Source organism: Chelonia mydas, chromosome 4, assembly GCF_015237465.2.
Source record: "Chelonia mydas isolate rCheMyd1 chromosome 4, rCheMyd1.pri.v2, whole genome shotgun sequence".
NCBI lineage: Eukaryota > Metazoa > Chordata > Testudines > Cheloniidae > Chelonia > Chelonia mydas.
This window is the reverse complement of record NC_057852.1, coordinates 39,521,702-39,547,665: the sequence shown is the minus strand read 5'-3', so window position 1 is coordinate 39,547,665 and position 25,964 is coordinate 39,521,702. Positions and strand designations below refer to the sequence as shown.

General features: G+C 39.6%; 1 protein-coding gene and 1 long non-coding RNA gene across 3 annotated transcripts in view; one reads left to right on the top strand and one right to left on the bottom strand.

The window, feature by feature from the left end:
• METTL14 (methyltransferase 14, N6-adenosine-methyltransferase subunit) overlaps nucleotides 1–21,968 on the bottom strand; it is a 30,684-nt gene extending 8,716 nt beyond the window's left edge. Inside the window, exons 1-8 of one of the 2 annotated variants that reach the window (XM_007054445.4) lie at nucleotides 21,686–21,968; nucleotides 21,084–21,172; nucleotides 19,952–20,039; nucleotides 16,950–17,030; nucleotides 16,180–16,267; nucleotides 7,046–7,136; nucleotides 4,094–4,235; nucleotides 1,462–1,554 (exon numbers count right to left, since the gene is read on the bottom strand). In XM_007054445.4, the coding sequence (XP_007054507.2) occupies nucleotides 1,462–1,554; nucleotides 4,094–4,235; nucleotides 7,046–7,136; nucleotides 16,180–16,267; nucleotides 16,950–17,030; nucleotides 19,952–20,039; nucleotides 21,084–21,172; nucleotides 21,686–21,907 (894 nt within the window). In that variant the 5' untranslated portion in view covers nucleotides 21,908–21,968. Of the gene's footprint in view, nucleotides 1–1,461; nucleotides 1,555–4,093; nucleotides 4,236–7,045; nucleotides 7,137–16,179; nucleotides 16,268–16,949; nucleotides 17,142–19,951; nucleotides 20,040–21,083; nucleotides 21,173–21,685 lie in introns of both variants that reach the window. The other variant, XM_037897116.2, reaches the window with a different exon arrangement.
• A 2,371-nt stretch (nucleotides 21,969–24,339) lies between these two features.
• LOC122465417 lies at nucleotides 24,340–25,255 on the top strand. Its single transcript, XR_006290263.1, has 3 exons — nucleotides 24,340–24,637; nucleotides 24,753–24,989; nucleotides 25,112–25,255. It is a non-coding gene; the product is annotated as an uncharacterized LOC122465417 (long non-coding RNA).
• Nucleotides 25,256–25,964: the final 709 nt, after the last annotated feature.

The window sequence follows — 25,964 nt, the reverse complement described above, 5'->3', positions numbered from 1 at the left end:
GATAGACTTAGTAAGAGGTCATAGGTTTGTCTTCTGTGCTTGTTTGAAGGAGGGGTCAATCATCAATATATGAAACACTTATCTCCACACTTTAATTTTAACCATGTTCTGAAATCAAGTTTCCAAACATTGTTTGCAGTCATACTCTCTCATGTGTCTATATCACCCTTTTCTGGAAGTCTCACACCATCTCACTCTGTTTGGTGCAGCTCCTATGGAGCACTTGGGTAGCTGGATACTGGCGTTTTTACCTCTGTGACAATGACTTTGCTCAGAGCAGGTCTAAACAACGCAGTGGTGAAAATGCGGGCAGCTGTTTTAGTTCCATCTAAAGTAATGCTCCCATTGTTGCTACCACTGGTACAGCTGCATTGGTAGTTCAACAGTGGGAGACTGCACAAAAACAAATGTGAACAAGGACACAATGTTTACAAGTGCTATAATAGCTCTCTTTAAAAACTGTTACAAACCTGCTTTGGAGGGAGGAATTGGTGGAGTCTAATGCCCAGTGTCTGCTAGCACAGACTGAAAAAAACCCTCTACTCTGAAACTGTGCTGGCTATTTTTCACGTTTGAAAACTACTCAACTTACATACTTTTGCTTCAATGTGACCAGAATCAAGTTTGCAGCAAAAGTTATTCAGTGAGCCTGTATCAAAAGAACTTAAATAAAATGTACTATATAGAAAGAAATTAATGGCTATATACTGCCCTTCATTTGAATACAGAACATTTCATTGGCCTGAACCTCTCTCCCCTTCAGTACAAACAAACAAACACAGCTACTCTGTTCAGCTAAATAAGCTACACTGTAAGAGAGATGAAAGATTTTAAAGCTCAAAAACATTTCTACAGGGAGCAGGACAAAAAAAACTGACACAATAAATAAGAGTACACCTGAATTTAGGGTAACTACATATATAGAGAGATATATATAGATATAAAAATTACTGCATAACAATAAAATAGTCATGCTCTAACTTTATACAGCTCACTAAAAACATCATTAAGAGCCTAAACTCAACCTGTTTAAAAAAAAATAAGAAGTCTAACACGTAAGAGTTTCTCGAAGTTGTGATATGACAACTCTGGTGCCATCCTGAAAACGTTCACTGAAAAGCACACATTCTGCTAGGATTTGTTTGGATTTCTGTACAGACAGTGATGTAATCACCTAGAATAAGGCATCCTACTCCCACAGTAGCCACGAACAAACGAGAGATAAAACAGTAAGGTAGCTCTTTGGAGACCACAGATGTATTCATTCTCAGATATCTACAGCTACCCATAAGGAAAATAAGTGTCTAAAGGATTAATTTCCCCTCTGCATCTCTCACACTAACAAAAAGCCCGTCAACATCTAAAACTGAGGAGTCTATGCACAGAGAAGAGACCATCATAGCGTTCTTGAGTAAATATTTATTTTGTCTCAGCCTAAGTTAAGTTAAAATATGTTCTTACCACTCTGCCAAGATCCAGACCCTCCCCTGAGCCACACCACAGAAAGACAAAAGACCTTAGGGATGCAATCTCTTCAATTTCCAGTTTCATAATCTACAAAAACAGAAAGGAACAAAATGTTAAATGCTTTCTGAATTAAGATTTTGTTTAATATATGTAGTATGGTCACAGATTATATCAGGAACAATATTTATATGCCTAACATTGCCACCGCAACCTTAAGAATACATATTACTGGTGTTAATCTAGACCCTCATTCTCTTCACTGTTGCCCTTTCAATACATTTGCTGGAGAATGGATTTTAAATTATTTTACTAGTATCCAATCAGTGCCATCCGTTCCCACATGTTCTGTTACTCTTCACGCTGACCTGGGCCATACATAGCAATCAGAACACTTTAGAACAGTGGTCCCCAAAGTGTGGGGTGCACCCCCCCAAGGGAGGCCACAAAGAAACATTCGGGGGGAGGGGGGCGTGTGCAGCAAAGCCCAGGCCAGCCCCCATGGGGGCACCCAGCCCCACTCCAACCCCATCTCTGCCATGCCCCAGCTTCACTCCTGCACCCAACCCCAGTTCTGCCCCCAGCCTCAGCGCCCAGCCTCAGCTCCATTCCTGGCCCCAGACCCAACCCCAGCCTTGGCAGCCTTACTCCTGTCCATGCCCTCCCCCCCTCTTCACCTAGAGCCACAGCCCCATGGGGAGTGGGGCAGTGCGACCGTGAAGTTTTGGAACCACTGTTTTAGAATGGAAGTAGGAGAATGGTCAGCACTACTCAATTAAAATGAATGCACTACCACTGCTTCAGCCACTTTTGGAAACATTAATACTTGTTGGCCATAGTGGTAAGTATGCAACTTTAAATCCATAATATTCTCTTCTGTGTAGATTTGATTTATTTAAAGTCCAGAAAGTATCTATAGCCAATATAGAGTTTTCTTGAAAACATGAGATTATCTTAGTCTCATCTCATTAGCAGTTTAAACCCAGAAATACTCAGCTAAGTCTTGTGACCCAGTTTTAGATAAGTGAAGCAAATACATAGTCATTTATATGAGAGGCATTCCTTTCATTTCCAGGTTTAAATAGAAAAAAATATCAAGATCGAGGCTCAAAAACAAGAGTAACGTTTAGAGTGAAACAACTTCAGGTGTAACGACTAACAGATGCATGCAGGTTGAAGGGATTATCTGTAACTTGCTAATACATCAAACCAAGTCTCATTTACTGCAATGGCAAAAAAAAAAAAAAATGCAACAGGAACTACTGCAAGATAAAATAGCGAAACTTATAACAAGTTGCTCTCCTTGTACACTTTGTTTTTTCTTCTAGATTATTTGATGCGTTATGTTTCTCAACTGCTTCAATGTTTTTCTTGATGAATCCTAATATTGAAGTCTATTATCATAGGCATGGTATGACTGTTTCAAACTCATTCATTACAGTTGGATGCACGTTTGCTTCTCCATTACCAGTTGCTTCTCTGTTATTTTTGCCTTTCTTGTGTGCCCATTGAACATCTCCACGTGTAGACTGGTCTGTGGCTCTTTGTCTGAACGGAAGCCATAGCTGTGGTCTTAAGTCATGACAAACAACTGAGATGGCCATGGGTGTGTAAAATTAAATGACAACACACTGGGGTAACAGAACTAAGACCCAAGACCCCATCTGTTTTCCTCGGGAGGTTAACATATGGGATAACTGAGGGAAAATTATATAGTTCAGAGCTAACTGAGATTAGAACAAAGTGATTTTCTTCTTCATTATGTTGGAGTGGAGGTCATTTTAAAAGTGTATTTTATGTCTAATTTTCCTAGTGCTAACATAGGCAGAGTACATACATTTAAATAAAATAAATACTACAGTAAACATGACCTGACAAGGGAAAAAAAACTGGATTTATATAATTTTTTGCTTCTTTATGATATATAAAGTCTGGAAAGTTTTATCAAGGAGCTTCCCTCTTTGTTTTTTACATTAGACAAGAACAGAGTTTCTATCTTGGAAAAGTCTATGGTGACTTGACATTTAGTAAAAATGACATAAGAGAAACAACAATTAAGGGGAAGAATTTTAATCAAACTTTTCAGAATTATAATGGGCTTTGGTTGTCTTCTGTTAATACCTGTTTAACTCCAATACATAATGAACACTTGGGAGAAAGGATGTCTGTTAAAGATTCAATTATTGCACCTGTTCAATTAAGGAGCAAGTGATCTTCATACACATCTGAGACCTCCTCAAGAAGTTATCCAGCAAAGCCAGGAAAGACAAGACTGGCTATTCCTAAGATTTCTAAGGTTAAAAACAAGCAGCAAAAATGAAGGGTTTTTTGGATGTGCGGATTGTTTTAAAAATCCTTTCAGGCCTTCTTTATACATCATGATGGGCCAAAGAAGGGCATAAGCCTAGTTTTGAAGAAATCCTTTGAGAGTCACCTTTAACCATTTAAGTGTGTAAATACAAATACACACACACACACACACACCCACACACCCACCCCTTAGTTTTTGCAAGACCTCATTTTTCTCACACAAATCCTATGTAAAAATGCTGTACACCGAAATCTACACTTCAATCTATTTTATAAGGCATTTACAAAGACTTTTTGCACAGTAAGAAAAAAAGCTTACATCATCCCAAGTCCAGCATTTTTCATTGGCTGTGATGCCAGTCTCTCTGTAGTATTCTTCTAATGGAGGTTCCAAAAGAATCACATCAAATTTGGACTTTAGTTCTCTAATGTCAAAGGCTTCCAAGTCTGCTTGTAAATACCTATTTAAAGAGATAATAAACTATGACAAATTGCTTGGACAAAGTAGAACTGCAGTTCCCAAATTCCCACAGAGCGCTTGCTGGGGATCAGTGGAAAGATTTGTCTCCTCTTGGTTTCTACGGGCTACAATGCATTAAATACATGTAAAAATATATTAAAATTACCTTGAACATAAGTAAGTGCTGTAGTGACCACACAAAAAGAAAAGGAGTACTTGTGGCACCTTAGAGACTAACCAATTTATCTGAGCATAAGCTTTCATGAGCTACAGCTCACTTCATCGGATGCATACTGTGGAAAGTATAGGAGATCTTTTATACACACAAAGCATGAAAAAATGGGTGTTTACCACTACAAAAGGTTTTCTCTCCCCCCACCCCACTCTCCTGTTGGTAATAGCTTATCTAAAGTGATCACTCTCCTTACAATGTGTATAATAATCAAGGTGGGCCATTTCCAGCACAAATCCAGGGTTTAACAAGAACGTCTGGGGGTGGGGGTGGGGGGGTAGGAAAAAACAAGGGGAAATAGGTGTGTCGTCCCCCCCCCAACCCACTCTCCTGCTGGTAATAGCTTATCTAAAGTGATCACTCTCCTTACAATGTGTATGATAATCAAGGTGGGCCATTTCCAGCACAAATCCAGGGTTTAACAAGAACATCTGGGGGGCGGGTAGGAAAAAACAAGGGGAAATAGGTTACCTTGCATAATGACTTAGCCACTCCCAGTCTCTATTCAAGCCTAAGTTAATTGAATTGGAATTCATTTGCAAATTGGATACAATTAACTTAGGCTTGAATAGAGACTGGGAGTGGCTAAGTCATTATGCAAGGTAACCTATTTCCCCTTGTTTTTTCCTACCCGCCCCCCAGATGTTCTTGTTAAACCCTGGATTTGTGCTGGAAATGGCCCACCTTGATTATCATACACATTCTAAGGAGAGTGATCACTTAAGATAAGCTATTACCAGCAGGAGAGTGGGGTGGGGGGAGAGAAAACCTTTTGTAGTGGTAAACACCCATTTTTTCATGCTTTGTGTGTATAAAAGATCTTCTATACTTTCCACAGTATGCATCCAATGAAGTGAGCTGTAGCTCACGAAAGCTTATGCTCAAATAAATTGGTTAGTCTCTAAGGTGCCACAAGTACTCCTTTTCTTTTTGCGAATACAGACTAACACGGCTGTTACTCTGAAACCAGTGACTACACAGATGTAGTGGAATAACGAACAGGAAAGTAGAAGGTCCCAAAATGTGGTCTACACCATTACACTATGAAAGTCCAATATAACTAAACTAATGATACTTTCAAAGAGGAGTCCTTTTAATACACAGCAATAAGGATTCAGGGATAGCGAGTAGGGAAAAGGGCTAGACAACCATCTACACATGATCTGGTACAGCATCAAGGTACAATCATTTACATGGAATGTTTTTGACATACATCTCCATTTAGGAAAGAAAAACCAGTTGCTACTCAGCTATGATTGATTTTTTGGGGGAGAATAGTATATATAAAGTGACAAATGGCAATGTTAAAATATATAGTTTCTATCTGCACTATATGAATCCTATATATATGGAGGGCAATTTGCATTCCCAATATGTAGAATGTGTTTTAAAACACTATTATAAATTTTGCTTTTAGCAAGCTATTTCTGGGACTCAAATGTGCAGATTTAATACTTGTCCCATTTCCTGCTCATGTATAGCCTATCCTCCTCACCAGTTGCTAATTACTGTTCTATCTCTGTGAAAAATTAATTCTACAATATTATGAGAGACTTGCTAGGTTTGATTTATGGAATAATATTCCTCCTGGCCAGATCTAGGAAGTTTTGGTTGATCTATTTAGGGAATGCCAGTTGGATTTTACCCATTTTTGTATTAGTGAGATAAAGAGCGATGACAAGCAAAATGCTACCATAATCTTAGAACACCATGATTATTTTATTCTTTATTAGCCAACAATTAAGGTTAACATGTGTACCATCTTTACTCAGGGTCAACACCCACTGAGATGAAAGGTGGTACTTCATACTTCTCGGTTCTTATTTTGGAACCAACTGATTTCAATCAAGCTAATTGGATAAATAAGGAGTACAGAAAATTACTCTTTCTGGATACAGATTAAAGCCAGTACTATACTGTATCGGTCCACATGCATGAGGTTCAAGCATATGGGTAGAAAAATAGCATATTTTAAAATACAGCTGAAATTCTGTAGGAACAGGGAGAAAACAAAGAAATTTAACAAGGCAAGCCACCTCAAGCCAGTCTCTTGCTTCTCTTATTGTAAAGTAGAGCTAGATACCAATGTGGTAGCTACTATGCACGTGTGGAAGAGATACTTATGGTGAGAACAGCATTTTCAAAATATTTAGGCCACTGAACATTAAATAAAATGTCAAATTTTCTTAAAACAAGGTTTTCTTGTGGTTTGAAACTACATTGTTCTAGGTCAAGCTTTTTCATATATATTTCTCCTTTTTGGCTGCCAGATGTATGTTTACATCCAAATGAGGCTCAAAGCACAGTCTACAAAAGATATTTTACAGGCTTCATGACCATCATGCTCTGGTAAGAAAATCTAATTTATATACAGACATCAATTAAACGCTAAATTAAATTATCCAAAATAAAATGGTTGCATTCTATTGAGGATTCAGTGATTTAATTTAGATTCACAAACCAGAAATAGAAAGCGTAAATCTTAAACAGGTGCTGAAAGATAAAAAGATTTGTGGCGCAGACAGCCAACATTAAGAGAGTCTGGAGAGCAGAAACCAGTTTCTAACAAAAACACTTACATGGGGGGAGTGTTAGATTTAGATATTAGTTCGTCCTTTAGTCTGATGAGCTCTCTAAGTTTGGGATATTCTTCAAACCTGTCTGCTAAACCTGAGGAAAATAAGAAAATTTGTTAATTTTCAATCTGTTCTGTGAGAATGAAATCTATACAGACAGCCAGTAGACAATCCCAACAAGTATTCTGAAGTAGAGCCAGATATTTTAGTAGCCATATTTTTTTTTTTTTTTTTTTTTAAATAAAAAAGACCCTGTTCAACACAATCTACAACCTGTTCAGGTTACCCCAGTACTTTATAAAAGCCTGCTATCCTCAGTCATCCATGCCCAAAGTTACTGAACATTCCAGTGCACTGAACTTCTCTACAATACTAAAGTATAGAAATATTAGAAAAGATGAACGATACCTTGTCCAAAAGTCTCCAAATTTTTCTAGAAGCCCATGATTCACTTTTGCTCAAATTAATTTGGGCAAAAGACATACAGTGGAGTTGTTTTATGTTTTTTTTCTGCAATTTTAGTTTAAGTTTATTAAGTATACTAAAGCAGGGTGGATACAAACATTTTTTGGTAACCAATATATATTACTGTTTCCAGACCAACTGTTTGACCTTTAAAGACCACTTTTAATAGGCAACTGACTGCGGCTGGTCCCTTAGGCAGTCACTTAAGCCAGGTTTTATTGTAACTGTAACACTACCAGACACGCATACACAAAAGTTTCATAGAAGTTTTCATTTCTTAATTACTTAGACTTAATTTTAAAACCCTGTATCAGAAAGGCATAATTTTGGCTCTGGTATGTGTAAGACAGAGACCTTGTTATACTCTTAGCATTTAAACACTGGCTGTGAGCACTGCTCCCTATAAACCCCTTACAACCAAAAAAAAGTTAAATGGAAGTATTTTTGTAAATCCTAGTAGTACCCTAAATAGGAGAAAACAAAAAGATTGTCATGTAGTTCCCTCCCCCAAAGAAATATTAGCTCAACTTCATGAGTGACCTGCAAAGCTTTTCTTTTTTAAATTTGTCCACTTTGTCAGCTTATGAGACTTGGAAACCATAAAGATTCACTTCTACTTTATTTTTTTTTAATCAAAATTCTTGTCCTGATTATTTTAATTAAGAATAGTGGCTATGGCCCCTGCCTCCAATTTCATGGAAAAACTGGTGTCAGAGGTTCTTAAGCTCCACCACAGCTGACATTACAGCTATTTGTATCCAATGAAATGCAAATAGTATCTTTTTTTCCCCCTCTCACATACATACTTTATTTACACATTGCATTAAAACAGTTATGTTTTTAGTTACAGCTGCTACTTTGTTGCCTCCCAGCACATTGTGTGTGGGAAGTGGAAAAGCCAAAAATCTCAGACAGTAGGAACTCAAACGAGCGGAAGGCAAAGGGGTATTTCCAAAAGATGATCTTCAAGGATGAATAAGAGTATTTAAAAATTTAAAAAGTGATGGATACTAAAATAAAAATAAAAAAGCAGGTTCTATCGCATCAGGAGATAAATTGATCTTGCAAGAGAAGGAATCAATGAAAATGAACTGGTGCTGATAAGGCACCCTGTAACTTTCAACAGAGATATATCAAAAAGCTATTGTCAGAGTTGCATCTAAAATACAGTTTGGGTCTACATACATGTTTAATATTCAGTTAGTAACTATGATCAGCTAACAATGCATCACACCTACCAGCTGCCTCGTATGGCACACAACTGTCTTCCTGTAACTGGTTTAACATATCTGTTTAGAAACAACAGGACACCACAGTCATGTCCATGTAATCAGTTCGGCCAGTCCGCCTTACTCCCAGCTCTGCAGGCAGAAGAACACCCCAGAGTGTATTGCCTCAAATGCTATTGTGTGCATATCCTCTGGGCCCTCAATTCCCAGCTAGCACTATGAATACCTGCCTAGAGTTGATTAGAAGGATTGTCCAATGATTAGGGCAGTAGCCAAGGAACTGGGAGAACCAGGGTCAAAATATAATCCTTTTCCAAATAAATCTGTGTAAAGTGAAATCTGAATTTAATACAAAATATCAGATTTATTACAGTCTCTTAAAACATTAAAATAAAAAATAAATATGATGAATCCATGAGCCTCTATCGAAAGCTTTGAGTCAAAGGCTGCTTTTCTATATAAAAAAACAGGGAAAACATTTAACTTTTGAGGTCAAGCTTTATAACTATGACTCAATCGGTCATGTATTGTATTAAGGGCTTGATCCCATGGTGGGAACCAGGGGCTATGCTACTGGATGCAAGAGACTGGCAAAGTCATCACAGGCATTCAGACCCAGCCACTGACTCCTGGAGACATCATGTACCTCACCAGGATCATCCACTGAGCCCACCTGTGTTGTCTCATTGTCCTATTTTATAGCTTCTCCCGACCTGAGCTCTGACTGGTTCAGTTCTTAAATTATGAATATTTATGACTCCACCCATCATGGAAACTTACTCTCCTGCTCATGAAAAAACACTGAACTTCCCAGTAACTACCAGACCTTGCTTCTGGATGGTTCTGGGCACTTCCAGTAAATAGTCTTGTTCTGTCTCCTTGCATGTGTACACAGACAAAGATACAAATAAACAGAAATCCATTAATTTCTCAACTAACTCCTTCTCTGTTGCTAAACAAATAAAATACTGCAATTCAAAAGGCACGATGGTTACAGCAGCAGAAATTTTGGGTTGCTGTTAGTTCTTTTATTTTTCTGGGGGAAAAGGGTAAAGTAGTTAAGTACCACAGGAGAAGGAGCAGAGTGCAACCAGAAAAGAGAAACAGTCGGGTCAACACAGAACACTATGGGGGAAAAAGGGACAATATTCCTTCAGAGAGTACAGTCTCATGTTGTTTTCAACGCCTGGAAACTGGAGGGGGGAAAAAACTGCTATGGCTGCAGGTCAGATTTGGGAATATTTTCAAGAAATTCCCTGTACCTCTAGGTAAAAAAAGGAGCATGTGCCAAATGCAAACAGTGGAACAAAGAGATGCAAACCCTGGTTGTCAGAATGAAATGTTATGAAAAATCCTCCTCAGAAGGCAATGCCTTTGAAGATGATGATGTGGACATGTCTGAACAATCTGGATCAACTGGTTAGTAAACTTATTTTTGCACCATTCTTATGGACAGCCCACCATGTCTTACCACACGAGAAAATAATTGAGACTGTCATAAATTTGTGTTTAGAGAGTAGATTACCTATTTATGAATCAAAATATAACTGGCATGTTAGTTTATTGTGGAAGCGTTTATCAAATACATTTTTATTGTTGCTGCTGGACTTCTCAAACAATTTTTTATTGGTCAGTATAATCAAACATCCTAGGTGAAGATTTTCTGTTTAAAAGTAAAATTTTATAAGGCACTTATGAATTTTAAAACTTAAAAAAATGTTTTTTTACAGCTGTTTGATATGTTCCTAGAGATAAGGGTTTGAGTAGATTTAGATAATCCTTATAATTTATTATATTCCCTATAAAACTCTGTTTAAAAGAAATCATATGATTTAAACACTAATACAAACAGCTGCAGTAGGAAGGATCTTTCATTTACAATTTATTTTAAAGCAATGCACTGAGTAAAGCTCTGAGTGAGTGACTTGATTTTACCATTTTGTTTCAGGGTCCAGCTTAGACATAGGATTTATGAATGTCCATCATCTCCAATACCATTAACTGCAGAGCCATCTGGCTGATACCAGCAGCAATGCTGCAGCTGAACATACGTCAGGCAGAACCATACCTTCATCAAAAAAGACTTTCTTCACCATCCAGTAAAATCATGGATGAGTTCATAATCAGGACTGACAGATTCCAGAAAGTTTCCATAGATGAAAAGGCGGCTTTGTTAATTTCTGCATCGAATTTTCCTTTTCATCTTGCTCAGAACAAACATTTCATTGACATGGTTCAATCATTACAATCAGGCTACACGCCACTCTATAAAGTAGACGTTGCTGTAAGGTTTCTGCATACACTGTATGAGAAAAACTTTGACAGGAAATTCATTAATCTGAGTCTTGATGGGTGGACCAATTTACAAAGTGATCCAGTAATACGTGTGAGAGAGACAACAGAAGATGGGGTTGTCTATCTTACAAAAACAACTAATACATCAGGAAATACCCATACAGAATAATACATAGAAGAAGAAGCAGTAAAAGCTATAACAAACTATGAACAAAAATGCAAGCATCAAGTACATAGCTTTGTCACAGACAATGCTGCAAATCAAGAAGAAATCTAGAAGATAATGAACGGAACCTGAAACTTTCACCATATGGAGGTAGTGCTCATTTGGTGCATCTTTTAGCCAAAGACTTATGCCCAACTCTAGGAATAAAGGAAAGTATTGCTGAAATTGCAAATTCTTCCCTAACAACCACTTTGCTTCAGCTTCACTGATGAGAGCAGGAGGATCCAAACCAACTGTCCCCCAAGATGTACAATGATATTCAGTGGTTGACTGTTTTGAGCTATTTATTTAGAACTGGCCTATTCTGATGACAATTTGTGAAGAAAGTCGTGACAAAACAGATGGCACTATCAGTCAAAATAGTCAACATCAGACTAAAGAGAAATGTGGAAGATATGCTGAAAATACTGAAAGCTTGGACAAACTGCAGAAAGATTGTTTCTGTATTGCTGATGCTGTTGAAATTTAGAAAGAACTTCCAGAGTCTTTGAAAACAGACATACCCAAAAATAACCAACCAACCAGTAAAAAAAGAGGACGGATCAAGCACTCACTCCACCTCATTTTCTTGCCAATATTCTCAACCCAAAGTATGATGATAGATGCCTAGCTGCTGAAGATGCAGCTGCTATGACATGGGCATCACCGCCAATCATAATAAATTCCAGGGCTAGAGGTGAATCATTCAAGCAGTACATGTTTGCTGATAGTGTTTTAAAGAAAGTCACACTACTGAACTGGTGGATGTCACTAGCTAGCACCTGGAAGCAGAGTTTGTTGAAATAAGTGCTAAACCAACTTTGACAGCAATGACCTCTTCTGCAGGCACAGAAAGAATATTTTCTTCCTTCGAAGCTAAGAAATCAACTGGGAATTGAAAAAGCAAGAAAATTTCTCTTTCTTCCAGTCTATGAATAAAAACAAAGAGGGAGTGGAAGAGATCTACTGGTTTTAAAAGTTTGAAGGACAGCCTAAGTAGGCTATTGTCTATTGTTAGGAGACTATTGTCTCATTTTCAAGAGACTTAAGCAAGTAGGAACTTTCACTTAGGCACATCTGAAAAATGTCCCAGGATGATCTAAATAATCAGTTTAATTCACTGACTACAGGTAATCCCGCTGTTCCTTTATAAATCATTTAGTTGTAAATGTGAAACATATTTTAATAAGTGTATATATCCAAAATATCAAAGGTTGTTTTGTTAATATAAAATAAATTTTATATGCTGCTTTGTGTGTTTGTTTAAATTCCAGTTACCATCCTAATGCAGCTTGACACAAATCATGAGCAAAAAGTTAAATTACCAATGACCAATATATCATTCATGATTTTCTAACACACTAAAAATGTACCATTAATAAGAATCTAAAAATATTAAGCTATATAATTGCTTAAATAAATGTTCATAGTCATAGTGTACCCTCCTAGGTAGTTAAAAGATGCATCAAATCTTGAGTAAAGGCTCTGTTTAGCTGTAAATTAACATGTTTTCATGTAGCAACCAGTGAGAATAGATTTTCTTTAGAAAATAACTCAAGTGCAAATGGAAAAGTTGATTAAAATCAAAGTAGTAAAGCAAGACTTTTCTTTTGGTGATTTAAATCACCATGATTTGAAATCAATCCACCCTGAACCAAAGACTGTGAGACAGTCAGATATTCCAACTGTGATGTGAGCCCAAGTCTCAAAGAGAGATTTCCCACAGTATACATATATAAACAGAGCTAAGCTACAAGGTAGGTGCAAAAGCACAAATATTTTGCTGATGCCTGAAGAGCTGCCACATGGAGACAAACTGGGACCATGCCCAGGACCCTAAGTAGTTACCAAATTTTTAATTAAAAGTTATAAAATTTATTAAATTAAATATTGATATTAAAAGTTTAAAAAGCCCCAAAGTGGCAGAAAAAGGAGGCTACCAATTATCTCTCCAGTCTTATGTCTGCAAAGTGTGAGGGTCTAGAGAAACAGCTGTCCAGAGACTCCTTTTACTTGATCCTCATATAGGTTTCTTTGCTACAGAAGAGCCCGACTGCACACGACAGTGGTTCTCAACCAGGTTTATGCAGAGGTCTTCCGGGGGTGCATCACCTCATTTAGATATTTGCCTAGTTTTACAACAGGCTACATAAAAAGCACTAGTCAAGTCAGTCTAAACTAAAATTTCACACAGACAATGACTTGTTTATACTGCTTGACATGCTATACACTGAAACGTAAGTACAATTCTATTCCAAACAATTTATTTCATAATTATATAGTAAAGATGAGAAAGTAAGCAATCTTTCAGTAATAGTGTACTGTGACACTTTTGCATTTTTATGTCTTATTTTGTAAGCCGTTAGTTTTTAAGTGAGGTGAAACTTGGGGGTGTGCAAGACAAATCAGACTCCTGAAAGAGGTACAATAATCTGGAAAGGTTGAGAGCCACTGGCATACGACACCTCACAGAAATACCAATTTCAATTACATTTATTCTGTATTCCTTTTATGGCTACACAATACGTCAGAGCAAATATTAACAAGGCAAGCTCTCATTCACTTATCTTCAGACATATAGATTATTCATTATTCTCTCTAATTGGTAAAAATAGCGAAATAAGTCTTTCAAGCATATGAACATCTCATTCACTCTGAATATAAAAAGAAAAGGAGTACTTGTGGCACCTTAGAGACTGGGGGGAAGGAGGACAGGGGACGACCTTTTGAAGTGATAATCAAGGTGGGCCATTTCCAGCAGCTGACAAGAACATCTGAGGAAGGGGGGGAGGGTGGGGGGAATAGTTTTACTTTGTGTAATGACACATCCACTCCCAGTCTTTATTCAAGCCTAAGTTAATTGTTTCCAGTTTGCAAATTAATTCCAATTCAGCAATCTCTCGTTGGAGTCTGTTTTTGAAGTTTTTTTTGTTGAAGAATTGCCACTTTTGGGTCTTTGGTCACTCAATTACAGAGACTGAAGTGGTCTCTGACTGGTTTTTGAATGTTATAATTCTTGACGTCTAATTTGTGTCCATTTATTCTTTTAAGTAAAGACTGTCCAGTTTGACCAATGTACATGGCAGAGGGGCATTGCTGGCACATGATGGCATATATCACATTGGTAGATGTGCAGGTGAATGAGCCTCTGATAGGGCCTAATCACATCAGCCTCCCCCCACCCCCCCATTCCTCAGATGTTCCTGTCAACTGCTGGAAATGGCCCACCTTGATTATCACTACAAAAGGTCGTCTCCCATCCCGTTCCATTTCCTCCACACCACCATCCCCCCCTGCCCCGGTAATAGCTAACCTTACCTGATCTCTCTCGTTACAGTGTGTATAGTAACACCCATTGTTCCATTGTTTCTTGTTCTCTATGTATATAAATCTCCCCACTGTATTTTCCACTGAATGCATCCAAAGAAGTGAGCTGTAGCTCACGAAAGCTTATGCTCAAATAAATTTGTTAGTCTCTAAGGTGCCACAAGTAATTCTTTTCTTTTTGCGGATACATACTAACACGGCCGCTACTCTGAATATAGATATACCTGACTCAGAATATGCAGATTTTCTTAGGAGTGATAATCAGAGCTGTCAAGATGAATATCCTGTTTATCCTGGAAAGCAGTTTGTTATCTAAAACCTCTTATTTCAATACCTTATGCCAAAAGATTTTTTTGAAGTGTTCAAAAGACTGTGATAGTATGTTTATATTGAGGTGGCACCCAGATGACATGACTAAGATGTGCTAAGAGCTGTACAAACACACAATCCCTTCTCTGAAAATCTTACAGTCTTATAATTGGTTCACAGTGAGATAAAATATTTCAGAGATTTTTTTTTAAACTACGTTGCCATGAGACATCCATGTTGGAGGACAGGACCAAAGGATGTTATTTTCATTTTACAAACTCAAAACACAGAGCCAGTTATCACTTACATAGCACTTTTCAAACAGTTGAGTAAATTCAGCATTGGCCTGAACATGTGAAACTACATTGACTTAGTTATGCTCTTCTAAATTAGTAGGCTAAATTCATTGCTAATGAATTCTCAGAACTAACTTACTTTGCAAAGTATTATTCCCATTTTATATGGAATGCACAGATGTAAAATGAGTTCTCTGGGGCAGCAGAGTGAAACCAATTGCTAAACCAAGATTAAAAAACTGTCCATGGGACCTAGGGACAGTTGATCAGTCCACTAGACCAGAGATTCTCTACCTTTTTTTTTCCTGCTATAAAACTCCAGGGCCCAGTTGTGGGGGCAGAGAGGCCCTCAGACATAGACTTTGACTTCCATTGGGGAGCAAGAGTTAGCGGGGCTCAGGCCAGCTCCGCACAGTGGAGTCCAGGGAGGGAACACCACCTTCAACCCGACTCAGCTCAGCAGGCCACCCAGATTGTCTGGGTTGGGGGGCAACCAAAAATTACAACTTAAAGCGGGGACTTAGTCCCACAGGGGCGGCACCAAGGCTTTGGGATTCAATCCTGTGATTCCTGGCTTCAGCCCCGCATGGGCTCCAGGACGTGGAGATCCAGGTTTCAGCCATGGGGCCCTGCGGCCCCCCTGAAACAGCTCACAGACCCCTGGTTGAAAGCCACTGCACTACACCACAATGGAACATGAAATTCACCAGTTAAAAAGCTTTTAAAACTAAATAGTTTAAAATAAAGTGGGCAATAGCATTTTCCTACTTCTATAACACTGATAATGACAAAAACCAAGTCCCAGGTAATTTTATAAATGAAAGAACAGAGAGACACTCTTCCATTCCCTTTCTTATTTTCAATACCAAAAAAGACAGCATGCCCAAATACAAACAATTACAGTTTGGGGCAGGAGAAGGAGGGGTCGGGAGGAAGAGCAAGAGATGAAGCTATATTACAGCAAACAGTGAGGAACTTTCTTAGTTAATTGTTTGGGCTATTCTGACATACCCACATCTCTGATAAAGTTCTGCGGCCTGTGTCCTGTATCCACAAAGTGTTGACAATAATCATTGTGAGGATTTAAGCTCTGGGTTCCCTATAGAAAAAAGGAACAAAAAGGGGGAGAGATGATTCAGGTCATGCACATTTCCAACTGATTTTATATACCACACGGCAAAAACTTTCTAGCTTACAAAATACTGTTCTGCCCCTTCCTCAACATATCATTCTACATCAGTGTTTCTCAAACTTTTGTACTGGTGACCGCTTTCACATAACAAGCCTCTGAGTGCGACCCCCCCTTATAAATTAAAAACACTTTTTTATATATTTAACACCATTATAAATGCTAGACGCAAAGTGGGGTTTGGGGTGGAGGCTGACAGTTCACGACTCCCCATGTAAGAACCTCGCAACCCCCAGTTTGAGAGCCACTGTTCTACACTGTAAAGATTCTGCAATACACAAGCTACGTATTCTTATAAATTTTAGCCACTGGCACGGGTTCACTGATACCATGGCTCGTTGCAAGCCTGAAACAGGCGAAAAATAGAACAGGCTGATAACATGCACTTGTGTCAGACACTGGCCAAGTGATTCATGAATAATTTAAAGACCAAGTGTTAATTTCATGTCATCCATAAAGACCCTTCATTAACCTCACACTCAGAGGCATAAGTTCATCCCATAAAATATCTCAAACCGCTTCAGTTGCCGAGACAGCTCAATGCAACCACATGATGGGAGAGCAATGATTGCAAGGCGCAAAAGGGGCTTACCTTCAGAAAGGTACTGGAATCTTTGTAAATCTCTTCTTCGTAGGGCAAGTTCTCTTCATCCTGATGCAGCTCTACTTCATCCTTTGGAATAAAGCAGATTTTATATGCATGTAGGCACATGCTGTTTCTCTCCTCATTATGACTCCGCTTCTTAATGAAGGAAGAAGTGGGCTGTCTATGAATATAAGCCTCCTGCAACAGTAGATCATGAATGTTTCCAATGCCAGTTTTGGAAAAGAAATATAACTGACGTGTTGCCAAAAAAGGCACTCTTTCTCTCATTACTATGCAGCTTGGGTTACCAACAAGGCCTTGAAAATAAGTAAGCATGTATAAAGCACCATAAATATATGTGGTGCTTTACACAACACAAAATCAGATATGCACTATCCTGAAGAGTTTACACTCCCTTTTTATATATACACCTACTAAAGTATTTTTTTGTGCAGGGGAAACCAGAAAGCCTTAGTAATTAAGACTCCCTCTTGTGAGTTACTGCCAATGTTTTAATGAGTCACCACAGCCCATCATACAAGCCAACACTTAACTCCTTCTCCGCAACCATATCTTCAAAAAATACCTAACTAACAAACAACTCAAAGCTTTTACAAAAAGGGTGACTGGCTAACTGCTACCTTTAAAGAACTACAAGAAATTTCCTTTCCCTGTAAAGGTAATCATCATGTATGTATGCTCCCACTCAAGACTACAAAACTAGAAGGATGCCAGTCTGGTACATTCACAATCTAAAGTATAACAGTGTCCCGATCAAGTGTCAATTCTGCTCAGTGTATCACTCTCAGTGTATTACTTGTGAACACAAGCTCCTGTCACCTGCCCTGTATAAACCAAATGGGTTTATCATGCATCTTCAGAGTAACTACACTGGGAGAAAATACAGGACAGTCAACCTTCTCTTTAGTTTCATATTACAATTGAAAACATACAGTAAGAGAAAATGGTTAATTTTTTGGTCTTAAAAACAAAAATGGGCCTATTACGGAAGTTCACTGGGACAGTGGTTAAATCTTTGAACTTTGGTATCCCTCACCAATTTTCCCCCAGAAGTTATGCCTCTCTTCCCTGCCCCCAATCTCTTGGTTTTCTGTAGTTAAGTCCTATGTCAACGGTGGTCTGCTCACCTGAAGTTGATTGTGGGGTCTAGGCCTTAGACTGCAAGCTCCCCTTGGAGCAAGGAATGTTTAATTTTTTTGTTCATACGGTTTGCTGAGGCAATGAGACCCCAAAACTGATTGGTTTCTACAGCAATACAAATTGTAAAATAGGCTACAGCAGCTAGTAGCAAGTAGAAGTAGCATGTGATCTATCAACAGTTCACAGAACACAATTTGAGAAATGCCAGTATAAAAATACCTCTCTATTCCTTAAGCCTAGCAGTTAAATAATTCTTTTTAAATGGCACAGAGGAGAGAAAATATCAGTGCTACATACAGGATTTCACGACAACTCCTGAGAAACACAAAAAAACCTGACTTTGTACTCAAAAAGGAACAAGTTGCTCTTTATTTACTTTTACTTCAGTAATGTTAACATGGCAACTAGACATTAATGAATTATCCACATTACTAGCTAAGGCTCTTCTATCTTAAGCAACAGGATTTCAGTATCAGAAATTCCCAAGTGTCTGGGTGGGGCAATGATTTAGTGCACTACTTCTCATGTCTGAAAACCTGGGCTCAACCTTGCTTTAGATAACACAATGAGCTTTTTAGTCTCTATTATTCACTTGACAGATTTTTGTCTGTATAACAAAACCATAACATAATTAGGCATTATTAGCCACCTATGCTCACTATAGCTCTGGAATTAGAAGAATACTAAGAGTGTTGCAGGTCCAGACTGCAGTGAGAGATAACCAGGAAAACCTGAATCAGTACTTTGTCTCGTTTTCATAAACCTGACAAATCAATCTATAACTGTTTATTAATGTTATCCCAAGGGGCATATTCAGTCTAGTGCAGGCGTTCCCAAACTTGGTTCACAGTTTGGTCCTGGCGGGCCACGAGACACTTTGTTTACCTGAGTGTCTGCAGGAACAGCCTCTCACAGCTCCCAATGGCTGCAGTTCGCCGTTCCCAGCCAATGGGAGCTGTGGGAAGCGGTGGCCTGCAAAATATACTGTACGTGTACTGCAAAATATTTATTCTTGGCCAGCAACTCATTTCCCATTTTGCATTGGTAATGCAACCTCTTTCTCTTTGGCCTCTCAACACATACATATCACAATTTCTTTTCATACAACATTACTAGTAACATGTTCCTAGCCAACTCCTATGACGACATCACACCTTTCTTTGAATCTGTCCACTGGTTTGCTCACCCTTTACCACTATACTCGTCTATGCTGTCAAGACCCTCTCTAACTCTGCCCTTCCACATCTATTCAAACTTGTCTCTTCCAATACCGCCCATATTCTCACAGTAATCATCCCCATATTCCAACGACCTACATGAGAAAAATAATTAAGCTTTCAGATGTTACTATGTACCAAGACTAGAACAATGCACCACAACTGCATCCAAGGGGTTCTCCTCATCACCTAAACTTCCTCGCTAGCTCAAAGACGACCCATGGAAGACACTTAATCATTAAATATATATGTTAAACAGCCCTACATGACAGGTTTCAGAGTAGCAGCCGTGTTAATCTGTATCCGCAAAAAGAAAAGGAGGACTTGTGCCACCTTAGAGACTAACAAATTTATTTGAGCATAAGCTTTCAATGCATCCAATGAAGTGAGCTGTAGCTCACGAAAGTTTATGCTCAAATAAGTTTGTTCGTCTCTAAGGTACCACAAGTCCTCCTTTTCCTTTAGCCCTACACGAGGCATATCAATACCATGAAATTGAATCTAACAGTTTTAGTGACTGACTTCCTGAAATAAATTTCCCACAAACTAATCTTTTATCATTCAGCACAGAAAGTTCACCACTTTAAAAAAATTCTGTTTCTTGGACTGTTATTTCACTGTCTTTTTAACCTTATATTCTTCAATTTCTTCTTCATCAGCCTCTCCCTCATCTGGATATTTCCGTTTTGCATTTGGTGCTGAAGTATCATAAGAAGCCCTAAAAACATATAGAAAAGTCATAGATATAAAGCAATTTCTCTCTCTTTACTACATTAGAACATATTTCATAATCTGGGATTATCTGCAATGGGTGCATATTAGTTTCTGAATTGAATTTAAGAGCCTGGTTTTAATCTATAAAGCCTAAAATGGCTTGGGACCGCCTCGCTCATAATACCATACTGCCACAGCTTCGTGACAAAAGAACTCTTTAAAAGAGTTCTAAGTTATTTTCTTAGTTGTTTATATTGCTAGAACCTTAAAACAACACATTTACTTTGCAGTGTTTCAAACTGACCAGACCCTAATGGTCAGATTATCAGTTCAGTTGAAGCAGTGTAAATCCAGTAATCATTCCTATTGAAGTTAGGATTTCATTAGTGTAAATCTGGAGTAAATGAAATTAGTTTCTGTCTCCAGGGGATTAGTTTGAAGATGGGGGCTAAATCCTGCTGGCCTTACTCAAACAAGCAGTCAATCACTTCAAAGGGATTTTTTCTTTGATTACGGTAAGCATGTTTTGGCTCTAATATTGTTAAAACTTGGTTGGCTAGGGTATTTCTTTTACTATTTCTGTGTTTCTGTGTGTTGTACAGTTTTACCTTTTGTTTTTATAGTCCTCCAGGACTGGCTAACAACCACCTCAGTTCAACATCCAGCGTTGTACCAAATGCTAGTTAAACAGATCTAACAAAGGTCTCTCTCCTAGTCAATTAAGAGCTGTTTTAAGGTTTCCCTTTGCAATCACAAGTGGAAACAATGGAGTTCTGTAAACACAGGAAAAGTAGGGACACTATGGCAAGGCTATTTTTAGAACAATATCTCAATAAGATTTATGAGCAGAGGCCTTTGATTGTGAAATATTTTTTAATTCTTCTTTTCTGATGTGGACTAACGTTTCTTTACTTTTGTTAACCTGGATGAAAAAAAAAAATGTTTGTCTTATGAAACTGATCCTGCTCTTTTCTCCCCCTCTTTCAAAAAACGATAGGTTACATTGAGCAAAAACTGATTTTTAACAGAGAACTGCTTCAATACAGACCTGCAGGTTTCTCTCGTTTCAGCGATTTCCCTCTGATCATCTTTGCTGTTCAATACGGCACCAATACTATCCGCACTTTCAGCTCCCAACTGAAGGAAGGGCAATACACACACACACATATTACAGCCCAGCAAAAAGTAACGGCCACAACCACCTCAAACCCAGCCTAAGCCGGCTAGTTTCTGCACCGGGGATGCTCTGATCACTGACCCCTCGCTGTGCAACAGTCACTCAGACACTGGCTCCTACCGCTGCGTTCAGCACACGCTGTATTGGAGACCAGCAGCGCAGCAGCGTCGGGACGGGGCTGGGGGGGCACACGCGGGCACGGCCCGTGGCACGCTGCCTCCCCCGCGCCACTAGCGCTCTGGGCCCGCCGCCGCCGCCCTCGGGACCTAACCACCAGGAGCCAAAAGGGGGGGGGGGGGCACGGGGCAAACCCGCACCTGCCAGCGCTAGGCCTAGCGCGCCTGCCGCAGCTGTGTGGGCGGGGTCAGAGCAGCTGAGACACACAGCCCTCCGCGGCGGGCGCTGCTCTCTGGGAGTGCTCCGGCCCGGCCCCTACGTTCCCTCGTGTCGAACCCGCTCCCCGCCCCCGCTACCTGCTGGGCCAGGAGCTGCCGGCGCAGTTTCTGTCGCTCCCTGATCTCCTGAAGCCGGCTGTTCATCGCCATGCAATCGAGGCGGGCTCGCCCCTGGCGCTTCTTTAAAACGTCATTTCCGCTTCCTGTCCTAACTCCCCCAGAGACTCCGCCAGGCCGAGTCCCAAGCCCGCTAACCACGTGACGCAGACCGTTGCTCTCTGCCCTCACCCCGGCGGCCATCTTTGCTCAGGGCAAGAACCCTGGCAGGCCCGTTCTTCGCACGGGCAGCTGTGGTGGATGTGGCTAGACCGTGTTACGTGTCTGTTAGTAAACGGGCACCAGGGAGGGAGGGGCCAAGTGCCCCAGGATCACATGGCCTCATCGCAGCCACTACCACGGTCTGTCGCTGCCTCACCCATCCCTCCAGTGTCGGGTGACCAGATGTCCCGATGTTATAGGGACAGTCCCGATTTTGGGGGCTTTTTCTTATATATGCTCCTATTACCCCCCCACCGTCCCGATTTTTCACCCTTGCTGTCTGGTCAGCCTGCTGCAGTGACACCTCCCAGCCTGTGTCCCATGCGCGCCCGCACTGTAGGCTGTCCTGCAGTAACAGCCAACCGGAAGGCACTGTTTGTCTGATTTATACTGTGCCTGACTCTGTACCACACGTGCTAGTGCGCGCTATGAAAGTGAACTCTGTTCCTTAGTTTTCACACTCGTGTCCTGTATTTCCTTGGCTCCTTGCTGGGCCCTGTACGTGTGGGGCAGACATGCCATGATTAAGGCCCTACCAAATTCACTGTCCATTTTAGCCAATTTCATGGTCATGGAATTTTAAAAATAGTAAATTTTAAGATTTCGGATATTTAAATCTGAAATGTCACAGGGTTGTAACTGTGGGGGTCCTGACCCAAAAGGGGACCATAGCAGGGGGTCGCAAGGCTACTGTGTGGGAGGATCACAGAATAACCACCGTGGAGGTTACTGCAGTCTGGGGAGGTTCCCGGCGGTGAGTCTGACCCAGCCCCAAGACTGGTCCCTGCAGGCGAAGAGGAAGTCCCATCCCTCTGCAGCCTGTCCAGACTAGCATCTGGAGACCAGCACATGGTAAGAGCCCCCAGCTCTGTCCCTCCCCTACACTAGCCAGATTTCATGGGGGATATCAGATTTCATGGTCCGTGATGCATTTTTCACAGCCACTAATTCGGTAGGACCCTAGCAATGATATGTCTTACAGTCTCACAAGTCAGCACTAATCCCAAGATGCAACAACACAAAAATGCCTCAATACGGTATCACCGCATTGCAATAAAATTTCATATCAAAACACAACTCCTTCACTTCAGAGTGCAACTCAAATGTGGAACAATGTAATATTCTCATATTGCAACACAACATCCACATTAAAAATGCAACATTCTATTGCCAAAATTACTGGAAAATAAATGCACTACCGTGTTCTGCTTTTAGCAACAAAGCCATGAACCAGAATCCAATTGTACATGAATCCAGATAATATGCTAGATGTATATTTCTATAAAAGTTAGTATTTTTTAAAATTAGATTTAAGGATACATGATATGATTACCACCATATGGCTTTTACCATTTGCAATGTGGTACAGTTCCTAACTGTGCTAAGCCTGCCTTCTGCTATCCTCTTTATCAGTTGCTCTATTTTCTCACATCTTAACCTTAACCCCATCCTATCATACCTAATAGCTGAGATTTTTATTCCATATCTGTCTACAAATCTAGGTTCTTATATGGCCCCTATGGCCATAGATTTTAAACAGCTGTAACTGAGCAGCATCTGTTGGAGAGTAAATCACATCAGTATTTAAATATTGTTAGATACTATTAGATACTATTTGTTCGATAGCGAATCACACCAGTATTTTTCAGCCTATTGGGCAAGACTCCAACTAGGTCACAGCCTATGATTTGAAGGGGAAAAAATCAAAATCAAAATCCTGAAGATACTAGGGCCTACCAGAAGCAAATAAAGGGGAAGCAAGAAATACTTACTGCTGTCAGCACCTTTGTACTCCTCATCTTAACTCTGTTGCAGTGAATCCCTCCCTTCTCTAATCTCAACACAGCTCTATGCTCCCAGGGAAAGTAGCTCTTCAAAATGCTGCAAAATCAGCTTTATTCGGTTATTCCACATTTTCCAATCCCTCGTTGATCAGAAAAGTGGATTTGGAGAGACAAAAGTTGGGGGCAGGAGGGGGAAACAGAGAGGTATCTATACTCAAGCATCTGTAGAAGCTTTGTAGCCTGAGAAATCTTGAGATGAAAGCCATCACCAATAATAGATGGAGCTATTTAAGCATATTTTAGATAAAGAAAACAAAATTGATCAAAGAAAATCATTCATGGAAGGTAAAAGAGACCAGACTGTTGACCGTTTTGTAGTTAGACAAAGGAGAAACAATAGGAGAGTAGTGTATGAACTGGATCCTAGTTACCAAATGTTTGATTGGCTGAAACTGCTTAATGACCCTTAAGTATATCATTTTGGGATCGAATTAATGCCATAAAATGAGTGCTTTTCAAGACAACCATGTAAATCTTCATGAAGAAAAAGGCCACTCATCCATCATCTTTTACTGTATGTGTCCCTGGAGTATTTAAACATATGGCTTTTTCTTGGGTTCATTCCTGGTTTTAAATTTAAAAGGGAGAGAGAGAGAGAGAAATTTAGGTGAAATCCCTTTTAAAACACTCAGTTGTAATCTCCCATTCACAGCTGCTGCCAATACTGACCTTTCAACTGTGTCATTTATATGAAGTGTTTTGCGTAAGGGATAAACATCAGTTCTACAGAAATGCCCAGTTAGCAAGAATTAGGATTATATTTAATGAGGATTTGATTACCATGAAACTGTGAAGTATGTGTGTGCATGTGTGTGCAAGGAACAGTTTTCCCATGAATAAGTGCAATTTGCAGTATTTTGCTGGAGAGGTAATATGCAGGCTAAAATGTCAAGAAAATATTGGGGAAATTCTAAATAATAAACCTAACTTAAAATGTGTAAGCATCATCATATCATGGAGTAATTACACATATTACTTTGCAGGTCTATGGTGGCTTTTCTTCAAAAGGATGCTGTGACAGATATGGCAAGTTCCTGCAACATCCTGGCAAACCTTATTGAATTAAGTTTAAGTATTTTAGGAGTTCATTGCATTAAAAATCCAAATATTACTGTGGACCGTATGTAACTTCTCTAAGAGCCATGACGAATGTAAATCTTAGGAAATGTTACGAGCTTCAAAGGAGTCTTTGAAACAATGTGCTAGCTCAATAAACAAAGGTAAGTGGGATTCCCAGGAAACATTTGGGAGGAGGAGAAAGCCACTTCTCACTTCCAGACCCATCCTTTTGATGCTGCTGCCTGAGGAGAAACTCATTGTCTGCTGATATCTGTTTCTTTAGGACCAGACCAGAGACCCAAAGTGGATAAAAGAGTGACTCATAAATTCATGGGTGTGTTTGTTCTGAGCTAATGGCTGTTATGAACTTGTGACTGCAGAAAAATCCCTTGGTGATGGATTTTAACGTTCACTGGCCAGAGCCCTGTTGGAGTCAGTGGGTGAGCTCTAGGAAGCTTATTCATATGCATGTTGATTCTTTCATTGCTTTTAATATTTTTCTGTAATGATTTTGCCTTGAGAATAAATATGCTTGCTTTGAAAGAGCTGTGTGGTAACTTAACTGTATCAATTACACTGTTCATTGCCTCTGAGAAGACAAAGCAGGCCTGCTTAAGCAATCTGTATTGCTGGGGGATTCACAATGTAGTCAGGTTTCAGAGTAGCAGCTGTGTTAGTCTGTATTCGGAAAAAGAAAAGGAGTACTTGTGGCACCTTAGAGACTAACAAATTTATTTGAGCAAAGCTTTCGTGAGCTACAAATAAATGTATGCTCAAATAAATTTGTTAGTCTGTAAGGTGCCACAAGTACTCCTTTTCTTTTTCCGAATAACCTGTCACAATGTAGTCAGGGAACTGTGCAGCCTGGAAATTCCCTGTCAGAAGGAAGAGAGACACACATGTCTTTCTTTGCCCTAAGAGAGGAGACAGCAACAGGAAGCCTGAGATTGGATGTCTTTCCTGGATCACAAGGGTGATACACAAGTATCAGGGGATAGCCACATTATTCTGTATCCACAAAAACAACAAGGAGTCCGGTGGCACCTTAAAGACTAACAGATTTATTTGAGCATAAGTTTTGTGGGTAAAAACCCCACTTCTTCAGATGCATGGAGTGAAAATTACATATGCAGACA